Below are 19,278 nucleotides of genomic sequence, written 5' to 3'. Positions count from 1 at the left end.
AATTGAGTATGTTCGTAGAATTGCATGTGCCTGTCTATTGATATTAACTCACTTCTATTCTTTTTTATATATACGTTTGTGGATACTGATGAAATATAGAAATATTATCCTTGTAAAAAAGTAGAAAATAAAGCATATATAAACAGTTTATTGTATTAGAATGTCAAAAATATAACTTCCTCCTAATGGGCTGGGATCATCTCTGTGATGATTCTAAAAATGTAATTCACGAGAAATTACTTTTGAATCATTACATGGAAAAGTAGAATAACAATATTTTAAAAAATTAATACAGTTGACAGCTCATCTTCCTCTGGAGAGTTCATGAATAGATATTCAGACAGCACTAGTTGATTGTGGTACATATCCTAACAACCCACTTCTACCTCCCTCCAAATCAGCCTTTGAAAAGTGCTTAGATTGGACAGAGGTTTATGAGGCTGAACTCAGGTTTATGATTACTTTATCAAGGGTGGCTGTGATCTACTCATTAGTTATAGTAGATGAGTCTGGATCCCTGGAGAATAATGGGTTTGTGGGTAAATCCTTGTTCATTTCTACTCTACTACCATTCTCCTTGTATTGAAGAGAAATATAAATTACCTGGCATTTAAGAGAAAGGAGGATTACCTCTCTAGTTATTCCTAGAAGGAAATCTAGCAGGGAAAGAAGGTCTCTAGAGCTTGCAGTTTCTCAAGGCTAAACATAGCTGTAGGGATTTGAGCCAGTTCAGTGACATTTTGAGGCCCTGTAGGCAGAGAAAAGAACAGCAATGATAATGTGGTTGTGGGTTCAGCTATACAGATAGGGAGTTAATGTGCTGTACTCACTCTGACTATAGTTTCAGAGTGATTTGGGTTCTTTGTGACCACTTTTACCCTATTAGTTTAGTTAATTGAGAGTTGATAATGAAAGAGCTTAGAAAACATAATTGAAACTAGTGGGTAAATGCCTAAGATTGAATTCATTTAGACAAATATGGAAGGAAACATAAGAGATAGTATCAACAATAAATTCCTGATAATTCAAGTTTTGTGATGTCTTTCTGTGCGTGTATCTGAAATTTAGCGCCATCAGTTTACTGTACAGTAGTAGTTATTGCTATGTTTTATTTTCTTTTGCTTTTCTCAGTCTCTTTTTCTATTATTTTGCTTCAATACTAAATAATTTTCATTTTTTTTCTTGTTAGTGTTTGTCATCTTTATTATTGCTGTATATTACTTTCAGACTGTTTTTTTGGTTACAATGATTATACATGTATCTTACAAAAATGTGAAAAATAGTTATATACCTATCCTTATAATTGGGTAAGACCTTTTTTAAGGTGGGTGGCATGAATGAGATATTATTGACTATAGAATTCTTGTGCTGGTATCTTTCCACTTAAATATAAATTAAAATCATGCATCACATTAGTTTTTTATGCCCTATATTTTTCTTAGTTATCAATAAGTAAATTGCTTCTTATTATTTATTCTTTCAGTGAACCAACATAGATAGAGCCAGTCCTTGAACAGCTCTAGGTTGATTATCAATTTCATATTCTTGCTCAGTTTCTCAACCTAAGCCTAATTGGCCTATTTTGAAAGAGATTTCTGAATTGTCTTTTGTGCCATAATTTAGTTTATGGTCAGAGCACACAATATCACTGATGTTTATATTAAAGGAAAACACAGTTAGGAAAATCAGTTTTAGAAAACAAGTTATCAAATAACTTACTCTAAGATTTGCTGTCACTTAAATGATTCAAAGTTGTGAGTCTAGTATATACTTACTCTGGAAAAATTGGATAGATATTTTAAGAATGTAGTTCTTTAGTTGCTTTCAATAATATTATCTTTTATTATTATTAGTTCGAGTCATACAAAAACATATCTGCGTGTTTCAAAGCACAGTAGTAAAATAAACATTTAGGAATCTACTACCTATACCAAGAACCAGAATGTATAGCTAATATTCTTTCATCTACCTCTAAGCTTCTTGCGTATTGCATTTGTATTGTATTCCACAGAAACAGTAAATACTGTATTGAATTTTCAGCTTAACATTTCCTTCATTTGTTTGTTTTTTTTTGTTTTGTTTTGTTTTTTCCATTTATTTTTATTAGTTGGAGGCTAATTACTTTACATCATTGCAGTAGTTTTTGTCATACATTGAAATGAATTAGCCATGGATTTACATGTATTCCCCATCCCGGTCCCCCCTCCCACCTCCCTCTCCACCCGATCCCTCTGGGTCTTCCCAGTGCACCAGGCCCGAGCACTTGTCTCATGCACCCAACCTGGGCTGGTGATCTGTTTCACCCTAGATAATATATATGTTTCAATGCTGTTCTCTTGAAACATCCCACCCTCGCCTTCTCCCAGAGTCCACAAGTCTGTTCTATACATCTGAGTCTCTTCTTCTGTTTTGCATATAGGGTTATCATTACCATCTTTCTAAATTCCATATATATGTGTTAGTATACTGTAATGGTCTTTATCTTTCTGGCTTACTTCGCTCTGTATAATGGGCTCCAGTTTCATCCATCTCATTAGAACTGATTCAAATGAATTCTTTTTAATGTCTGAGTAATATTCCATGGTGTATATGTACCACAGCTTCCTCATCCATTCGTCTGCTGATGTGCATCTAGGTTGCTTCCATGTCCTGGCTATTATAAACAGTGCTGCGATGAACATTGGGGTGCACGTGTCTCTTTCGGATCTGGTTTCCTCAGTGTGTATGCCCAGAAGTGGGATTGCTGGGTCATATGGCAGTTCTATTTCCAGCTTTTTAAAAAATCTCCACACTGTTTTCCATACTGGCTGTACTAATTTGCGTTCCCACCAACAGTGTAAGAGGGTTCCCTTTTCTCCACACCCTCTCCAGCATTTATTGCTTGTAGACTTTTGGATAGCAGCCATCCTGACTGGCGTATAATGGTACCTCATTGTGGTTTTGATTTGCATTTCTCTGATAATGAGTGATGTTGAGCATCTTTTCATGTGTTTGTTAGCCATCTGTATGTCTTCCTTGAAGAAATGTCTGTTTAGTTCTTTGGCCCATTTTTTGATTGGGTCATTTATTTTTCTGGAGTTGAGCTGGAGGAGTTGCTTGTATATTTTTGAGATTAATCCTTTGTCTGTTGCTTCATTTGCTATTATTTTCTCCCAATCTGAGGGCTGTCTTTTCACCTTGCTTATAGTTTCCTTTGTTGTGCAAAAGCTTTTAAGTTTCATTAGGTCCCATTTGTTTATTTTTGCTTTTATTTCTAAAATTCTGGGATGTGTGACCCACATCCCAGAATTTTAGAAATTTGTTTGTTTTTTTAAGTGACTTTGATCATTTATTTCTCTCTGCTAACTTTCTGAGTTACTTAGTTCTTCTGACTCCCACTTCAGTCCACTGTGAGATTCTGGGGATTATTGAAGATACAAAAACTCATCTAGTCAGCTATCCCTTCTCCTTTATTTATTACCATAATGTTTAATTCATCTTGTTTAAGCCCTGTACCTTTGTACATATTGCAGCTGAACAGCCATGCATTTTCCTTCCATGTTGATATCATCTGTTGACTTCTTGGATATACTATTTTATTTACTGAGGATTTTAGCATGTGGCTTTAGTTTTCCTCTTTATCATAATTCCTGCCATGTACCTGAATGATGTTGTGTGTGTGTGTGCTGTCATGTCCAACTCTTCTCGACCCCATGGACTGTAGTCCGCCAGGCTTCTCTGTCTTTGGGATTCTCCAGGCAAGAATACTGGAGTAGGTTGCCATTTCCTTCTCCTGTCAATGTTAGCATTCACCTGAATGATCTATTTAGTACCCACTCACTTCCTTAACCATCTCAAGTTGGAGGTAGTGAGCTTTACTCTCAGTTCTGCTTTAGTTACTCACTCCCGTGGCCATGCTCTGAATATTATCATCACTTGAAGCTTTTCTACCTTTAAAATTTTTTTTAAAAATTCATTTTTTTATATAACTTTTAAAGATTACTTTCCATTTATAGTTATTACAAATGCTTCATTCTTGGACAATAACTGCACATGGTTCCTTCTTATTCTTTCATTGAGTTACTTTTAACTCACTGATTCATTTATCCACTCTGTTTACCCCTTAACCTTTCCCAATTTGCCTCCACTTTACTTACATATCTGGGGGTTGAATCCATTCTTGGAAACATCCTCAGTTCAGTTCCATTGCTTCATTGTTCTTCTTTTACATTTTTGACGAAGTCCAAGTCTGGAGCAATCTCTCTTGCCAAATGGTTTTTGATCTAAATTATCCTAGTTCTCTCTAATTACCTACTGGAGAAAAAAAAATGACTGAACATTCCAAGGAAAAGTGACCTCTTTATTGAAGATTGTGAAAAGAATAAAAAGAAATTGGCACCAACTTTCTAAGCATTCAATTTCCCAGTCTGTATTTCAAGGTGGCATTTACTGTCATGGTCTGGGAATTCCCCTTCTGTGAATAAATATGTGTTAATAGTTTCAAGTGGACCATAGTTTGGCTGTATAAAATCTGGAATTTTCTGAATGGAATAAATGTATAATAGTTAACTAAACATGGCATCCTCAATATGTGAAGAATCAGAACCATTGGCCTCTCTCCTTCACATTTGTAAAATAAAATATGTATGCTGTCTCTTTGGAACAGATGAATAGAAGCTTAATGTTTGCTAAACTTCTTTTATATTACTTCAGGAAACAAATATTTAACTAATATTAGGGATCAAGACTTTTTTCCTCTGTACAAGTTGCACTGACCAGGGCAAAATCATCTTTGATCAGTGCATAGTTTAAAACACATTCAAAATTTAAACAAACATATTTGGAATGGATATCATGTTACCTTTTATTGATATCCCTCTAAGATATATCTTTTATTTCAGTTAATGTATCTTTTATATTTTAAAATCTATCCTCATATCTTACTTTTCCCCTGAGTATTTATCTTTACTTAAAGCTATACATGGGGCTTCCCAGGTGGTGCAAGTGGTAAGGAACCTGCCTGTCAATGTAGGAGATGCAGGTTCAATCCCTGGACTGGGAAGATCACCTGGAGGAGGGCATTACAATGCACTCCAGTATTCTTGCCTAGAGACTCCCATGGACAGAAGAACCTAGTGGGCTACGGTCCATGGAGTCACAAAGAGTCAGAGTCAGACATGACTGAAGTGACTTAGCATGCACACATGCAAAGCTATACATAGCATATTAAGGAATCACTAACATTGATGGTGGACATGGCAACTTTTGCATAAAGGTGTGATGGAGGAGATGACAGGTGGACTATATCTTAAAGGAAGAATTAGAAATATTTAGGTAGAGTAAGGTAGGATCTTGGTGGAATTTTAAAGAAATATATGAGCAAAGTTGGGTTTCCCAGGTGGCGCTAGTGGTAAAAAACCTGCCTGCCAGTGCAGGAGACAAAAGAGACATGGATTCGATCCCTGGGTCAGGGAAGATCCCCTGGAGGAGGGCATGGAAACCCACTCCAGTATTCTTGCCTGGAGAATCCCATGGACAGAGGAGCCTGGCGGGCTGCAGTCCATAGAGTTGCAAAGGGTCGGACACAACTGAAATGACTTAGCATGCGTGCATGCATTAGCAAAGTTACTGGTGTGATAAACACTGCATTTTAGGTGCTGTTGTAGTGTTCGTCACAAGGCAGGGAATAGCAAGGGATGAATCTGTAATGATAGAGATAGGCCCGATTATGAATAGCCTTGTATCCTCTGTTAAGGAACTTAAATCTAAGACTGTATGTGATAGAGGTACTTTGAAGAGTTTTAGTTTCAGGATGGCTGTAGTACATTTATTCACTCTAGAGACTATGGGGATGGTTGATGAGAGAAAAGTGTATGAAAAAGAAAAATACATACTGAGGTATTTGCCTTGGTCTAGGAGGAAATGGCAGCCCACTCCATGTTCTTGTCTGGAGAATCCCAGGGACAGCAGAGCCTGGTGGGCTGCCGTCTGTGGGGTCACACAGAGTCGGACACGACTGAAGCGAATTGGCAGCAGCAGCAGCAGGACAGCAGAAGCTCATCGAGGGTCTGAACTAAGTAAGGTAGTGGATGGAGAGCTAGATGATGAGAGTTAATCAACTAAATTCAATATTACCTGGTAAATAATCAGATTTGGATGTTGAGGGAAGCCAAGAGTCAAGAAACATTCCGGTTTTATTGGCTGAGTAACTGGGTGCATGTGGTACCTTAACAGAGATGGGGGAATTGTTAGGAGAGGAATCAGTTTAGGTGAGAGACAAGTTTGGCTTTGGAATTATTGAGAAGGCTGGGAGAAGCTTCTAGCAAGAAGTAAATTAAATAATTTTAAAGCTTAAAGAAGTTTGAAGTTGAAGTGAAGTCGCTCAGTCGTGTCCGACTCTTTGCGACCCCGTGGACTGTAGCCCACCAGACTCCTCTGTCCAGGGATTCTCCAGGCAAGAATACTGGAGTGGATTGCCATTTCCTTCTCCAGGGGATCTTCCCAACCCAGGGATCGAACCCAGGTCTCCTGCATTGTTGGCAGACGCTTTAACCTCTGAGCCACCAGGGAAGCCCTGAAGAAGTTTAGGCTATGTATAATCATTTAGGAATAAATTTACTACTCGTGGAAAGTAGCTACAAAAATGAAAGTGAAATCAGCCAGAGATATTATCCTTCAAATGAAGGCCAAGGAGTTTTCCTCTGCCATGGAAAAGTGACAGAGAAAGAGAAGCTTCTGAAGGACATAGTGAAGGAAGAATAGAAAAGTAAGAATAGAGCTTAAAAAAATAATTTGAAGAAGGAAGAAATAATGTCAACAGTAAAAATAAATGAAAGTAAAGGTATATGAAAAGTGCCCATTAGATTTGTCAAGGAAGAAGTCATTGATGATTCCAAATCAGGTGATTTCAGAAAGATGGTGAGAGGAGAAAAGCAGATTGCAGGGCCTGAGGCGTGATTGGGAGATAATAAATACCTCAAAGGAGTGTGGAGAAATATTGAATAGGGGCATATGATATCAGACTAGGTTTCTTTCTTTCAAAGTAAGAAATACATCCTATTATAGGCTTGGAGGAAAAAATCCTTTAGGGGGAAAAAGAATAGGTTGAAAACAGGAAAAAAGAAAGGATGACTAGAAGAAAAGTCTTAGAGCAGTGGGTGGGGCTAGCCACACAGATGGGGTTTCTAAATGTAAAAAGTTCTTATTTACCATTGAGACAGGAGGGAAATAGATGACAGAGTTGGAACTAAGTGAATTTTTAAAGGATGTTAATCGTAGGTAATTATATTTAATAACCTCACTTTTGTTGTTGCTATAATTGAGATTATATGGCTATTTTTGAGACAAATTCCTGAGGATTCCTGAAGGTTGAATATGATATTTAATTGAAAATGAGAAAGTTTATTAAATAGTCATTGTGTAAAAACTGATGAGAACTGATTAAATATAAGTAGAAAGATTGTTAATGATACCACCACAGCAGATGCTAGAAACTATGAATTTGCAAAGTGCTAACCTATATGAATGCATGCTTTGCTTAAGAAATACCCAGTTGCCTAAATGTAGAAAAATAATTATGGTATTGAACCAATTTTAGGGTTTTGATTAATATTTGGAAGATTTGGGATAAGATAGAAGGGAATCTGTTGTTATAGAAATGGTTCAGATGATCAATCATAGAGTCTAAGATGGGTAAGGAAGGAAGAAAAGTAAAGAGGTACTATATTCTGACAGAAATTGGTAGGTCCGTGGAATGAAAAGTGTCAAATGGAGGTCAAATAAAGTGGAAGTGAGATTATAAAACACCTGAAGTAATTAATGATTGTCATCAGTTTGATATTAGAGTTTAGTATTTTAGAGTTTGAATAGTTTCACTGGATTCTAAGATTCACCATATTTCCCTAGAAAGGAGTGCTGATGCAGGGGAAAAGTGAGGATTATTGACGTTTCAAAGATCCAAGAGTTATGGTTCAAGATTTTTGAACAATTTCCTGCAGATACATTGAAATCTCCTGGAATCACCATAGAATTTATCTAAAGAAAATGGCTGATAAAAATCCCCCAAATAATCGATGACTAAGGGATATTGACTGGATAGTTATTAGCAACCTGAGTTAATAATGGATCTTATAGACAAGTGGCATGCTTGATAGAAATAAGAACATGTATGTTACAGCGGAAGAACAATGGCCAGAGTGTCTCTAGAGAGCCAATTTCTCCTGAATCCATGGACTATGAAATGTGAAAGAATAAGTCGCTATGCAGATGAGAGTTACACTGGAAGGAGAGTCTGCAGGGGTGGGCTAAGTGCTATTTGAGAAAGGGATATGCGGAAACTATTTTGCAGAAAAGTTGATGACATAAGGAAGTTAGTTAACAATAGATGAGGATTCTTGAAAATACAGCTAAGAGAATAGAGAAAATTAAAATGGTACATAAGAGAATACAGGAAATGAAGAATTTAGAGAGAAGAAGCTGTCAAGGGACAACTGGGCTTTCTCTGTACTTATACTAAGAATTATACAAAGAAGATGCTTAAATAGAAGTGATATAACTGAGACAGCTTAATGTATCCTAAGTTGTTTCGGTGTCAGAATGGAGTAAGGTTCTGGGAAGGGTCTCACCTGGGGCTAGAGTGGTACTGTGGGATGCCATCACGTTTGAAGAGAGGCAGCGAGTGGTCTTATCTTAAGGAATTTGGGGTCATGACGAGGACCAAGTTAGAGAAAGCGTTCTCACAAAGCTCAAAAAAGGGCTTCCCTGGTGGCTCAGAAGGTAAAGAATCTGCCTGCAGTGCAAGAGACCCATGTTGAATCCCTAGATTGGGAAGATCCCCTGGAGAAGAGAATGGCTACCCACTCCAGTTTTCTTGGCTGGAGAATTACAGGGACAGAGGAGCTTGGTGGGCTACAGTCCATGGGGTCACAGAGAGTCAAACATGACTGAACGACTAACGCTTTCACACTTTTTCCTCACAAAACTAGTGGAGTCACAGGAGGATGAGATTCTTGTGTGAAATACAGAGTGTTTTCCCATAGATGCCCTGAGAAGTAGTACTGAGAGCCCTTAGTGAATGTGATCAAATCCAAGTAATTCACACTTCCTGAGCTACCGCCTCATCTTTTTGCCATAATTTCTTTGCATTGTTACCAGCCTTCTCTTTTCCTCTTAGAAGCCTTGTCTAAGAGGAAAGTGATCTTCTATTACATAATAGGTAATCTTCTATTTGTGTTTCTGACTATAACTATTCTTAATTTCTCTGAAATTTCCCTCTGTTACTTATGTCTTGTTTCTCTTACATTTCAGTCTTTCTTGCTTTACTAATTTTGTTTTTCCTCAAATTGTTGTTAAAGAGGCCTGTTGATATCTCCTTAATAGTATCTTCTTTCTAATCTGTCAAACCTTCAAGCTCCCTGGAGAATGGTCGATTTCTCTCTCTTACTTAGGTCATGTTTCTTGACTATGTATTTTTACATATGCTTTCCCCGCTTCTTCATCAGCTGCTGCTGCTAAGTCACTTCAGTCGTGTCCGACTCTGTGCGACCCCATAGATGGCAGCCCACCAGACTCCCCCGTCCCTGGGATTCTCCAGGCAAGAACACTGGAGTGGGTTGCCATTTCCTTCTCCAGTGCATGAAAGTGAAAAGTGAAAGGGAAGTCGCTCAGTCATGTCCAACTCTTAGCAACCCCATCTACTGCAACCTACCAAGCTCCTCTGTCCATGGGATTTTCCAGGCAAGAGGACTGGAGTGGGTTGCCGTCGCCTTCTCTGCTTCATCAGCTACTAAGCTTTAACCCTCTACAGTTTGACATCTATTTCCAGCAATTTGTTTTAAATTATTTTCTCCGTGGTTATTACTTGCTGTATCTTTTTACACTTTGTATCCTTGTTATGTCCTTGTATCTGCCATTATTAATCTTCTTAGCCTCTCTAATACAGTAACTGCTGATTCTCGTTCTACCCCTTGACTGCTCTTCTGTCTCCTGCACTTTATTCCTACTTCTCATGTTCTCAACTTCTTGACTATATGTTATCCTATATTCTGTCATCTTTATGACTTTGTCCAAAACTTCTAACACCTAGTATAAAGCCTGGCACATGACATGCATGCAATAAATACCTTTAAAAGAATTAGTGAGTCAATGAACAGTGAAGTATTAATGTAATACAGTGACTTCTCAAACTGTCAGATTTCTTTATCTGACATTATCTAGAGAAGAGTGTTGTTGCAACACTTCACAAATTTAGGTCCAAACCTAAAGTTAGGCTCCTTCTTCTCAATAATTCTTCTATTTCTGTTTAATCGATCATCATTTCATTTTAGAAGCTGGAAATGTCAGCCTCTTTCTTTAGTTTATTCATTTCTTTCACTTAATTCATATGGTGATTTGCCAAGTAGTATATGTAGGTAAAACCCTATTCTTGCTCTCAAAGAAGTTAACAGGCTTTAGAACCAAGAAAGTGCAATTCAAATACCATCTCAAAAAATAACAAATTGTGTGACTTCGATCAAGTTTCTGTGAGCGTTAGTTTGCTTATTTTCAAAATGTGAGAGATTGGCCCACTGTCAAGAAGCAAAGCAATCAACAGAATAAAACTCAGAGATGCACAGATGTTGGGACTATCAAGCAGGGAATTTAAAATAATGATTTCTGAGATTCCTTCTAGCCCTAAAATTATGTTTGTATAATTCCATATATTGTACATTATGATTTATTTTTCTCATTCATGCCTTCTTCTCTGTTTCCAACCTTTTTCTACAAGTCAGCCTCTTCCTACTCTAATTTATTCCATACGTTACTCCTGAAGACATCTTCTTATTTCATTACTTAAACATTACCTTTGTTCAGAATTTTTTGGTCACTCATTGAAAATTAAACCATGTCTTAACCTCTTAACTAGACATTTAAGATCTCTATAAACTAACTTCAAACTTTCCAGCATTTTGCCACATTCTAATTTCTATAATTTCTGACATTTCCATTTGTTTAGTTTTTCCTGTCCAACCAGATTTCTTGAGCATAAGAAAATTCTATAGACAAAGTGATCTAGACCCGTTGTTTCAAAGCAAAATCTTTTTTGTACTAATATTTTGATAGGTCATTCCATACAATGTTGAAAGGTGCTTACTCTAAAGCTAATAGAAAAATGTTCAATGCATATTAAATGAAAGGCCTAACTACTGAACTTTAAAAACTCTTTAAGATAATTAACAAAGGTAGTTTATAGTCCTGTGACAGGCTACTGGAGAACTGATTGATACAAAACCTCAGGAGGTCATTTGTGCAACACCATTGTGATGCTGAAGTTTTCTGAATAATAATACTCCCATTGTCTGATTCTAGACACACCACAGGAGTACCAGTGAGGTCAGAGGTTAGCTTAGCTGCTTGCTGGGTTAGAACAGATATCACCCCAGGCTGATTATCTGACCAGGTCTCACAGAAACCCAGGTTAAATCTTTGTGAATCTGTGAGCAGGACTCCATCAATGGATGGATTCTTCACTGTACCCTACTACTAAGTGCTACTCCAAAGTCACCTCCTACTGCCCACTGTCTGCCTGGCCCAGGACCCCACTGCACATCACATCCTTCTTCACCACAGACCTACCATTGGATTTCTTACAGTCTTCATCTATCTGCTGATATTTCTCTAGCTTTTCATGCAAGAGATATTCTCCATCTTTTCTAAGGTAGTCTTTAATATACCAGTCATACAATATTTTAAATTCCCTATCTGATAGTTCCAACATCTGTGTATCTGTTTCTTCACAGTGGGCCTTGTTTTTCTTGCTTATTGGTGTCTCCAGTATTTTTTTTTTTTTTACTGTTAAAAATCATATCATCATTCATGACTGAGGAAGAGGATTATGCTTGAAAATGTGCAAACCTCTTGTTCTGTGTGTGTGTCTGTGTATTTGGGAGGGGATGAATCAGTCCTCTAATCACTACCTCTGTGTGATTTGAACTAACCTTATGAAGTAGCAGTGAAGGGCAGCAAGCACCAGTGTATATGAGGAACTTCCACTATCTCTGTAAAACTAACAAAACAAAAGGAATGCTAGTGAATTGTTCAAAGCTGACCAATGAATCTGTTGAACATGGCACTCAGATATTCTAGAGTAAGGACTGTGTCATATCAAACAATATCAATTCATAATTTGATTCTTCAGAAATACAACTTTAGTTCAGTTCAGTTGCTCAGTTGTGTCCGACTCTTTGTGACCCCCATGGACTGCAGCACGCCAGGCCTCCCTGTCCATCACCAACTCCCGGAGCCTATTCAAACACATGTCCATTGAGTCAGTGATGCCATCAAACCATGTCATCCTCTGTTGTCCCCTTCTCCTCCTACCTTCAATCTTTCCCAACATCGGTGTCTTTTCAAATGAGTCAGCTCTTCACATCAGGTGGTCAAAGTATTGCAGTTTCAGCTTTACCATCAGTCCTTCCAATGAATATTCAGGACTGATTTCCTTTAGGATGAACTGGTTGGATATCCTTGCAGTCCAAGGGAGTCTTCTCCAACACCACAGTTCAAAAGCATCAATTCTTCAGTGCTCAGCTTTCTTTATAGTCCAACTCTCAAGACCCAGTTTCCCCCTCAGTCAGTCTATCCCTTCAGGAAGCTTCCATGAGCCTCTTATCCTTCTCCATCAGAGGGCAAACAGACTGGAAATCACAATCACAGAAAACTAACCAATCTGATCACATGGACCACAGCCTTGTCTAACTCAATGAAGCTATGAGCCATGCCGTGTAGGGCCACCCAAGACGGACAGGTCATGGTGGAGAGTTCTGACAAAATGTGGTCCACTGGAAAAGGGAATGGCAAACCACTTCAATATTCTTGCTTGAGAACCCCATGAACAGTATGAAAAGGCAAAAAGATAGGACACTGAAAGATGAACTCCCCAGGTTGGTAGGTGCCCAGTATGCTACTGGAGATCAGTGGAGAAATAACTCCAGAAAGAGTGAAGAGACGGAGCCAAAGCAAAAACAACACCCAGTTGTGGATGTGACGGGTGATGGAAGTAAAGTCCGATGCTGTAAAGAGCAATATTGCTTAGGGACATGGAATGTTAGGTCCATGAATCTAGGCAAATTGGAAGTAGTCAAACAGAAGATGGCAAGAGTGAACATCGACATTTTAGGAATCAGAGTACTAAAATGGACTGGAATGGGCGAATTTAACTCAGATGACCATTATACATCTTTAAGAAGCTTGTTATTTTATGGAATCTTTGAGGACCTGGGAAAGGAAAACATAGGGCCAATACCTTGACAGAATAACTTGAATTTCTTACAGTTGACAAAACATTTTTATACTTCACCATCCACTGAAAATAAAATTATTTAGTAAAATAATAATATTGTAGATAGAAGGTGAAATCTCTCAAGACTTTAGAAATACATATTTTAAAGATGTATTAATTCACTGTATGTTTCACTGAGTGGATAATTCACTGAGTAAATAATCTTGCTTATATGTGGTTTTGTTTCTGTTATTTTTTAAAGTAAAAATTAAGTAACAGTGAGAATTATAACTGTTAATACTTATTTAAATACTCAAAATGCCCTCAAACATTTATATTTTACATGTTCTTGCGTGTGCATGCTTACTAATATATCTTTATTGTTCAGTATTGTATTTGTCCCTAATTTTCTTAAGAAAATTATGATAATCTTTTCTTCTTGCTATTTACAATAATGACTATTTTATGATAAAACTTCTATAGATAAAGGAACATTTTATTTTGATGATAAAAATAAGTTTATGAGTAATAGTAACATGTTTTTCTACATTAAAAGTGTTTTGTTTTTTCCCCGTTAATATGTGTATTATTATCATTTTTACTTGTTAGATTGTTATTAAGTTGGCTGACTCTAGATATTACTGTTATTTTTGATAACCTCATCTACTTTTAACTAACATACAAATTTAATGTTTACTTGAACAGAAATGTTCTGGTATAAAAAATCTATCTTGTCCAAGGAAAATTAATCTATCTTCCACCAAAATAATAAAATATTCCTATTTGTACACATGGTACAAATATTCAGAAATATTCATTTATTACCTTGGTATTTTGTGTCTTCCAATTCTCTTAACTCCTACAGCAGTGCTAAAATATATAAACTGGGGTTTTAAAAGGTTAAACTTAAACCTCGCACAATATGATGAGCAAGAAAATTATAGAGTTTAATTATATAATTGCTTTAAATTACTTGATATGTTATACAGCATATAACATATTAATTACCCTATATCTCATTTTAAAATTCTATAATGTGCTTGTTTCTTCCTTCAATTATGTATTTAATGCTTAGAAAATCTCTACACATTGAAGGTATTTTATGAAAAGTATAATGCTGCTGCTGTTAATCAGCTTACTATATTACATAATACAGATTTATGGAAGTCATTTCTTGCTCCAAATCTGAGATTATACTTTTTGTCCTTCAGAGATATCTCCAAGTTTTTTTTTTAATTTAGAATCTCGACTTTATAAAGAAATTATTTCCTGATAAAGAAGAAAAATAATTCCTAAATAGCTTTACTTTGTGCAAGTCTTTGAGAAAGAAACCCTATTAGATTTACTTACCACATCTTTACAATACAAATATAAAATAAACCTGTTTGATTTAACATAGATTCTAAGGCTTGAGTTGTGTCCTAGGACAATTTTCATTGATATCTGAACAATACTTTGATGCATTGTGCAGTTTGTTTTTCATTGTTTTAGTAATCTTGGCATTTTTTTTATCGTACTTAAAGAGATAGTCTACATCAAGTTTATGTTGATCTGGAGTTGCATCATTGCAATATTTGAATATAAATGAAAGAAAATGCTCACTGGCCTATGCTTCTCTGTGACACTGCATAACTCCATGTACTTTGAGACTGGGAGAAAAAAGTGACAAAGATGGTGAAATAAGTAGATAGCTGTCTCAAATACTTGGAAATTTAAAAAATTTTTCAAGAGCAACTATATGAGTGGAAAAATGATTGAAAATGGACAACTTTGCTAGATATTTATAAAATTATTTTCCCCTTAGAAATCAAAATCTGCACATAATATTAGATGATTTTAAAGCTGGGTTGATACGATACTGGGTCCTGTTACAATACCGTCAGTCAACATGAATTAGCTCTAATTGTGGAGGATCCTGTGGAAATGCTTGCAGTTTAGAATAGCAGTCACTAAATAAGCAGAACTATATCTGTATCTATCCAGGTAAATTGCACATAGAAACTCTAAACTACTTTAAGCATATATACCAGAAAATGTAAACTAAAAATAGAGTTATGACAGATATTAAATCACTTTTATAAGATAATCAAATTATTAACCTAAGAAAAATTTAAATTTACAGGTGAGAGTTTTCTGGTGTTTTATATGGCTTGCTTTTGGGCAATCTTGTAAAATCTATGTCTACCCTTTTTCAAATAATATTTTGAAATGCAGAAAGTAAAATGAATAGGTAGGGTTACAAAGGAAACTATTTATATTGAAATACAGACCCCAAATTCAGAAACCCAGATAGGCACTAAAATACTTTATGCCTTGCAAATGGTCATTACTATTCAACATGATGGTAAAGCATCTGCCTACAGTGCAGAAGACCCAGGTTTGACCCCTGGGTCAGGAAGATCCACTGGAGAAGGAAATGGCAACCCACTCCGGTACTTGTTGCCTGGAGAATCCTGTGGACAGAGGAGCCTGGTGGGCTACAGTCTGTGGGGTCGCAAAGAGTCGGACACAACTGAGCGACTTCACGTTCACTTTCACCATAAAATGAACACTCACTGAGAATTTAGGTGAAAGTTGTCAAGTTTTATATCTCAATCCTTTAGAAAACCTACTATGAAACTGAGTATTATGTATGAGACTTAAGCATTGCTGCCTTTAGTTTTCTCAGTTTTCTTAGTTCTCATGTAGTAAGACCTATTCTTAGCCAGTTGTGGAAATAGAAGCCTATCTTGACCTTCTACTGTGTTATCAAAGTTTAAAATATGATAACTTACCCCTTGCCTTAATTGTGGTGGAGCATTTCAATACATTTCTAACTTCTACCGTGGTTCTTTTCATGTTTCACTTATTAAACATTTTTATTTTTATGGAAATCATAATTTATAATTTTAATGAATATGGTGAGAAAAATATAAGTAAAATTTAAAACATTGACTATAGCTTCAAACAACTTTTTTACCAATGAAATTTTTTTTAAAGGCGTATTTCCTAAAGAGTGACTTGTTTATTAATACTTTAAAGATAATAGTATTCTCTTAAGGACATGGAATGTAGCAACACATTTGAAATTTATCTCTAGATTTCACTCACAATAATATATTTCAATTACTAAAATATAGTGTCAAAGAAGTGAAATTGTTTATTCTAATATTTCACTTTCCACTTGGAAAAATTACCTGATGGAATCAGAATAAATCAGATTTTGTATAAACAAGTGAAATGTTAGCTTAATTTCCTGTTGGGATAGTCATAGATATTCTAGAAAGTTGTGTTACTATTAATACCTGTTATTTAATGAAATAAATTATTGTTATTTTAAGATAATAAATATGATAATGTAAAGATTGGTATCTTCAAAACTAGGTTTAAGGAATCTAAGGTATATATTTATATATATTTAGGCTTCCAAGGTGGCACTAGTGATAAAGAACCCTCCTGCCAGTGCAGAAGACATAAGTACCACGAGTTCGATCCCTGCATCAGGACGATCCCCTGGAGGAGGGGATAGCAACCCACTCCAGTATTCTTGCCTGGAGTATCCCATGGACAGAGAAGCCTGGAGGACTAAAGTCCAAAGGTCGCAAAGAGTCAGACATGACTAAAGCAGATTAGCAGGCATGCAGTATATAAATATATTGTGTTGAAGATATACAAAGATATGTAAACTAACAACATTTAACAGACATTGAGCATTTTTATTTCTAAAGAGAAGTGTTTTCTCTAAAATAGTTTTTCAGGAAGAAAAAATAGAGTTCTGATTTCTTACCCTGTCAAGTTGCCTTTTCATTTCTCTCTTTGATAAGTAGTTGGATATTGTGTATTTATTTACTCAGCTTTTTTGACATATTTGGATACACTTATAAAAATACTCAACTTATTTTAAGAAATTAATCATATTATAGTACATGAACATAAAAATAGTTTAAAAAATCTTTTGCCTTCATGTTACCATATGAATATAAAGTGTATCTTACACTTGTGATTATCTTAATCACAAAATATGTTGTAGAGTAAATCTAGTATTCAGTTCCTAAAGTCATCTAAGTCTGAATATCTAAATGAAAGTTGCTCAGTCATGTCTGACTCTTTGCGACCCTATGGACTATACAGTCCTTGGGGTTCTCCAGGGCAGAATACTGGAGTGGGTAACCTTTCCCTTCTCCAGGAGATCTTCCCAACCCAGGGATTGAACCCAGGTCTCCTGCATTGCAGGTGGATTCTTTACCAGCTAAGCCACAAGGGAAGCCCAAGAATACTGGAGTGGGTAGCCTATCCCTTCTCCAGCAGATCTTCCCGACCCAGGAATCAAATGGGTCTCCTGCATTGCAGGCAGCTTCTTTACCAATTGAGCTGTCAGGGAAGCCTAATCTAATATCTCCTGGTCCAAAATTGTAGGCCATGTAATGAATTACATTTGAAAAATTGTGTCCTTTCTTTTATTTTTCTTTAAGCTCTTGCAGTTTTCATTATCAAAAATAAGATCAAGAGAATTTGTAGGTAAAGTGGAAGGCCTTAGTACATTAGTCTTGAGGGATACTAAAGCTTTCTTTGGTATTTATAATATATAAGCATTTCCAATACTGTTGTTACAACTATGTGGGGAGGTAATAGTTTCTTTGAAGTATACTTTGGAATTCTAGAATCAAAACTAGTGTTTTGGGGGCTGTTCCGCAGATAGTGGGGTGATCTTAGAAAACATGTACAAATTGCATGTTAGATGTAAAAGCATTATGCTAGACTCCAGGGATACAAAAATTAGTGCTGATAGCTTGCTTAAGTATACTTATTTAAAGAAGGATTAAATTTTGATTGTGGATTTATTTCTAATCAAAGAAATTACATTGTTTCATACTTACTGTTTCAGTCAATTAATGCTCATTCTGAATTGCATTGGTTGGCATTGTTAAAGTGTGATGAATTAAATGATATAAAATGGTTGATTTACCAGTTTCCTGAAGAATGATTTTTCTTGTGGACCATATTTTTTTTGGATTCAGTCACTTGAACGTTCAGGTGTATCAGTATACTCCAATTGTGCTGAAAGCCTTTTTTAATTTTAGTTGGTATACTGTTTATTAGTATAACCAGCCTTAGCAGCTTGAGAATTAGTGCCTTTATGGTTTTCTTTACTCTTTTACAAATGTTGGGAAGTCATTTAGTTCTTTCCGAATAGAATACTTCACATATTTCACGTGTTCCATTTAAGGAATTCATTTTGGAAAACAGATAATTTTGTTTTGATTATAACGGAGCAACTCCTATTATCTTCACTGGGAATTGCTATTAAAGGCAGATGTTGGTTCCTTAGACATTCTTATGGAGTTTAGTGAGAATTAATGCAGCATATGTTGGGGAAGAGAACATTTTTTTCCATACTCAATAATCTTAAACAATTACCTTTTTCAAAATCAGTTTGATGCATCATAACAAAATAGCAGAAAGGCACTGAAGATCAACTGAGCTGCTTTTTGACTAACGTTTCAGGGATTGTGAAGCAGCAGATAGACAGCCATATCACAGATCCAGATCAACAGAACAGCGGCCTCTGCTAGAGCGGACCACCACCCGCTCCAGATCCACTGAACGTCCTGATACAAACCTCATGAGGTCGATGCCTTCATTAATGACTGGAAGATCTGCCCCTCCTTCACCTGCCTTATCGAGGTGAAAGATAAATCAATCAGACTAACTTCCCCTTTGCCCCACCAGCGCACCATTTTATTTTCCCAGCAGCTAAATGGTCTCTTCTGTCATCCTTGGCTGATCACTAATAACAATCGACACTAACCTTTTCAGTGTAAGCACACTATTCATATTCCGTGGATATAATAGTGTGTGGCTACCATTGTAATTTGTTTATTAACTGTCCTGACCACATTTGTTTTGTGATTTCTCATTTATCAGGAGTCCTGGGTATTCCCCACATAACACACTTCATGGCTATCATGTTCTTCTCCTACAGAATGAGAAATTGTTTGTGTCCATTAGACATCACTTTTGGATAACCATCCTAATAACAATAGTTAAAACTAGATTTTTAG

The 19,278-nt window shown here is 36.2% G+C and overlaps 1 protein-coding gene across 49 annotated transcripts in view; it reads left to right on the top strand.

Annotated features, from left to right (window-relative positions):
* Window positions 1–19,278, top strand: part of RIMS2 (regulating synaptic membrane exocytosis 2) — a 586,561-nt gene that overhangs the window by 377,464 nt on the left and 189,819 nt on the right. For 42 of the 49 annotated variants that reach the window (XM_070477273.1, XM_070477284.1, XM_070477271.1 and 39 more), the window contains one exon: window positions 18,722–18,901. The exons of the other annotated variants lie outside the window; for them this stretch is intronic. In XM_070477273.1, coding sequence (XP_070333374.1) covers window positions 18,722–18,901 — 180 coding nt within the window. The remainder of the gene's footprint in view (window positions 1–18,721; window positions 18,902–19,278) is intronic. 49 annotated transcript variants of the gene reach the window in all.

This window comes from Odocoileus virginianus, chromosome 15 (genome assembly GCF_023699985.2).
Source record: "Odocoileus virginianus isolate 20LAN1187 ecotype Illinois chromosome 15, Ovbor_1.2, whole genome shotgun sequence".
NCBI lineage: Eukaryota > Metazoa > Chordata > Mammalia > Artiodactyla > Cervidae > Odocoileus > Odocoileus virginianus.
Note: the sequence above shows the minus strand (reverse complement) of the source record. Positions and strands in the feature narration are given on the sequence as shown.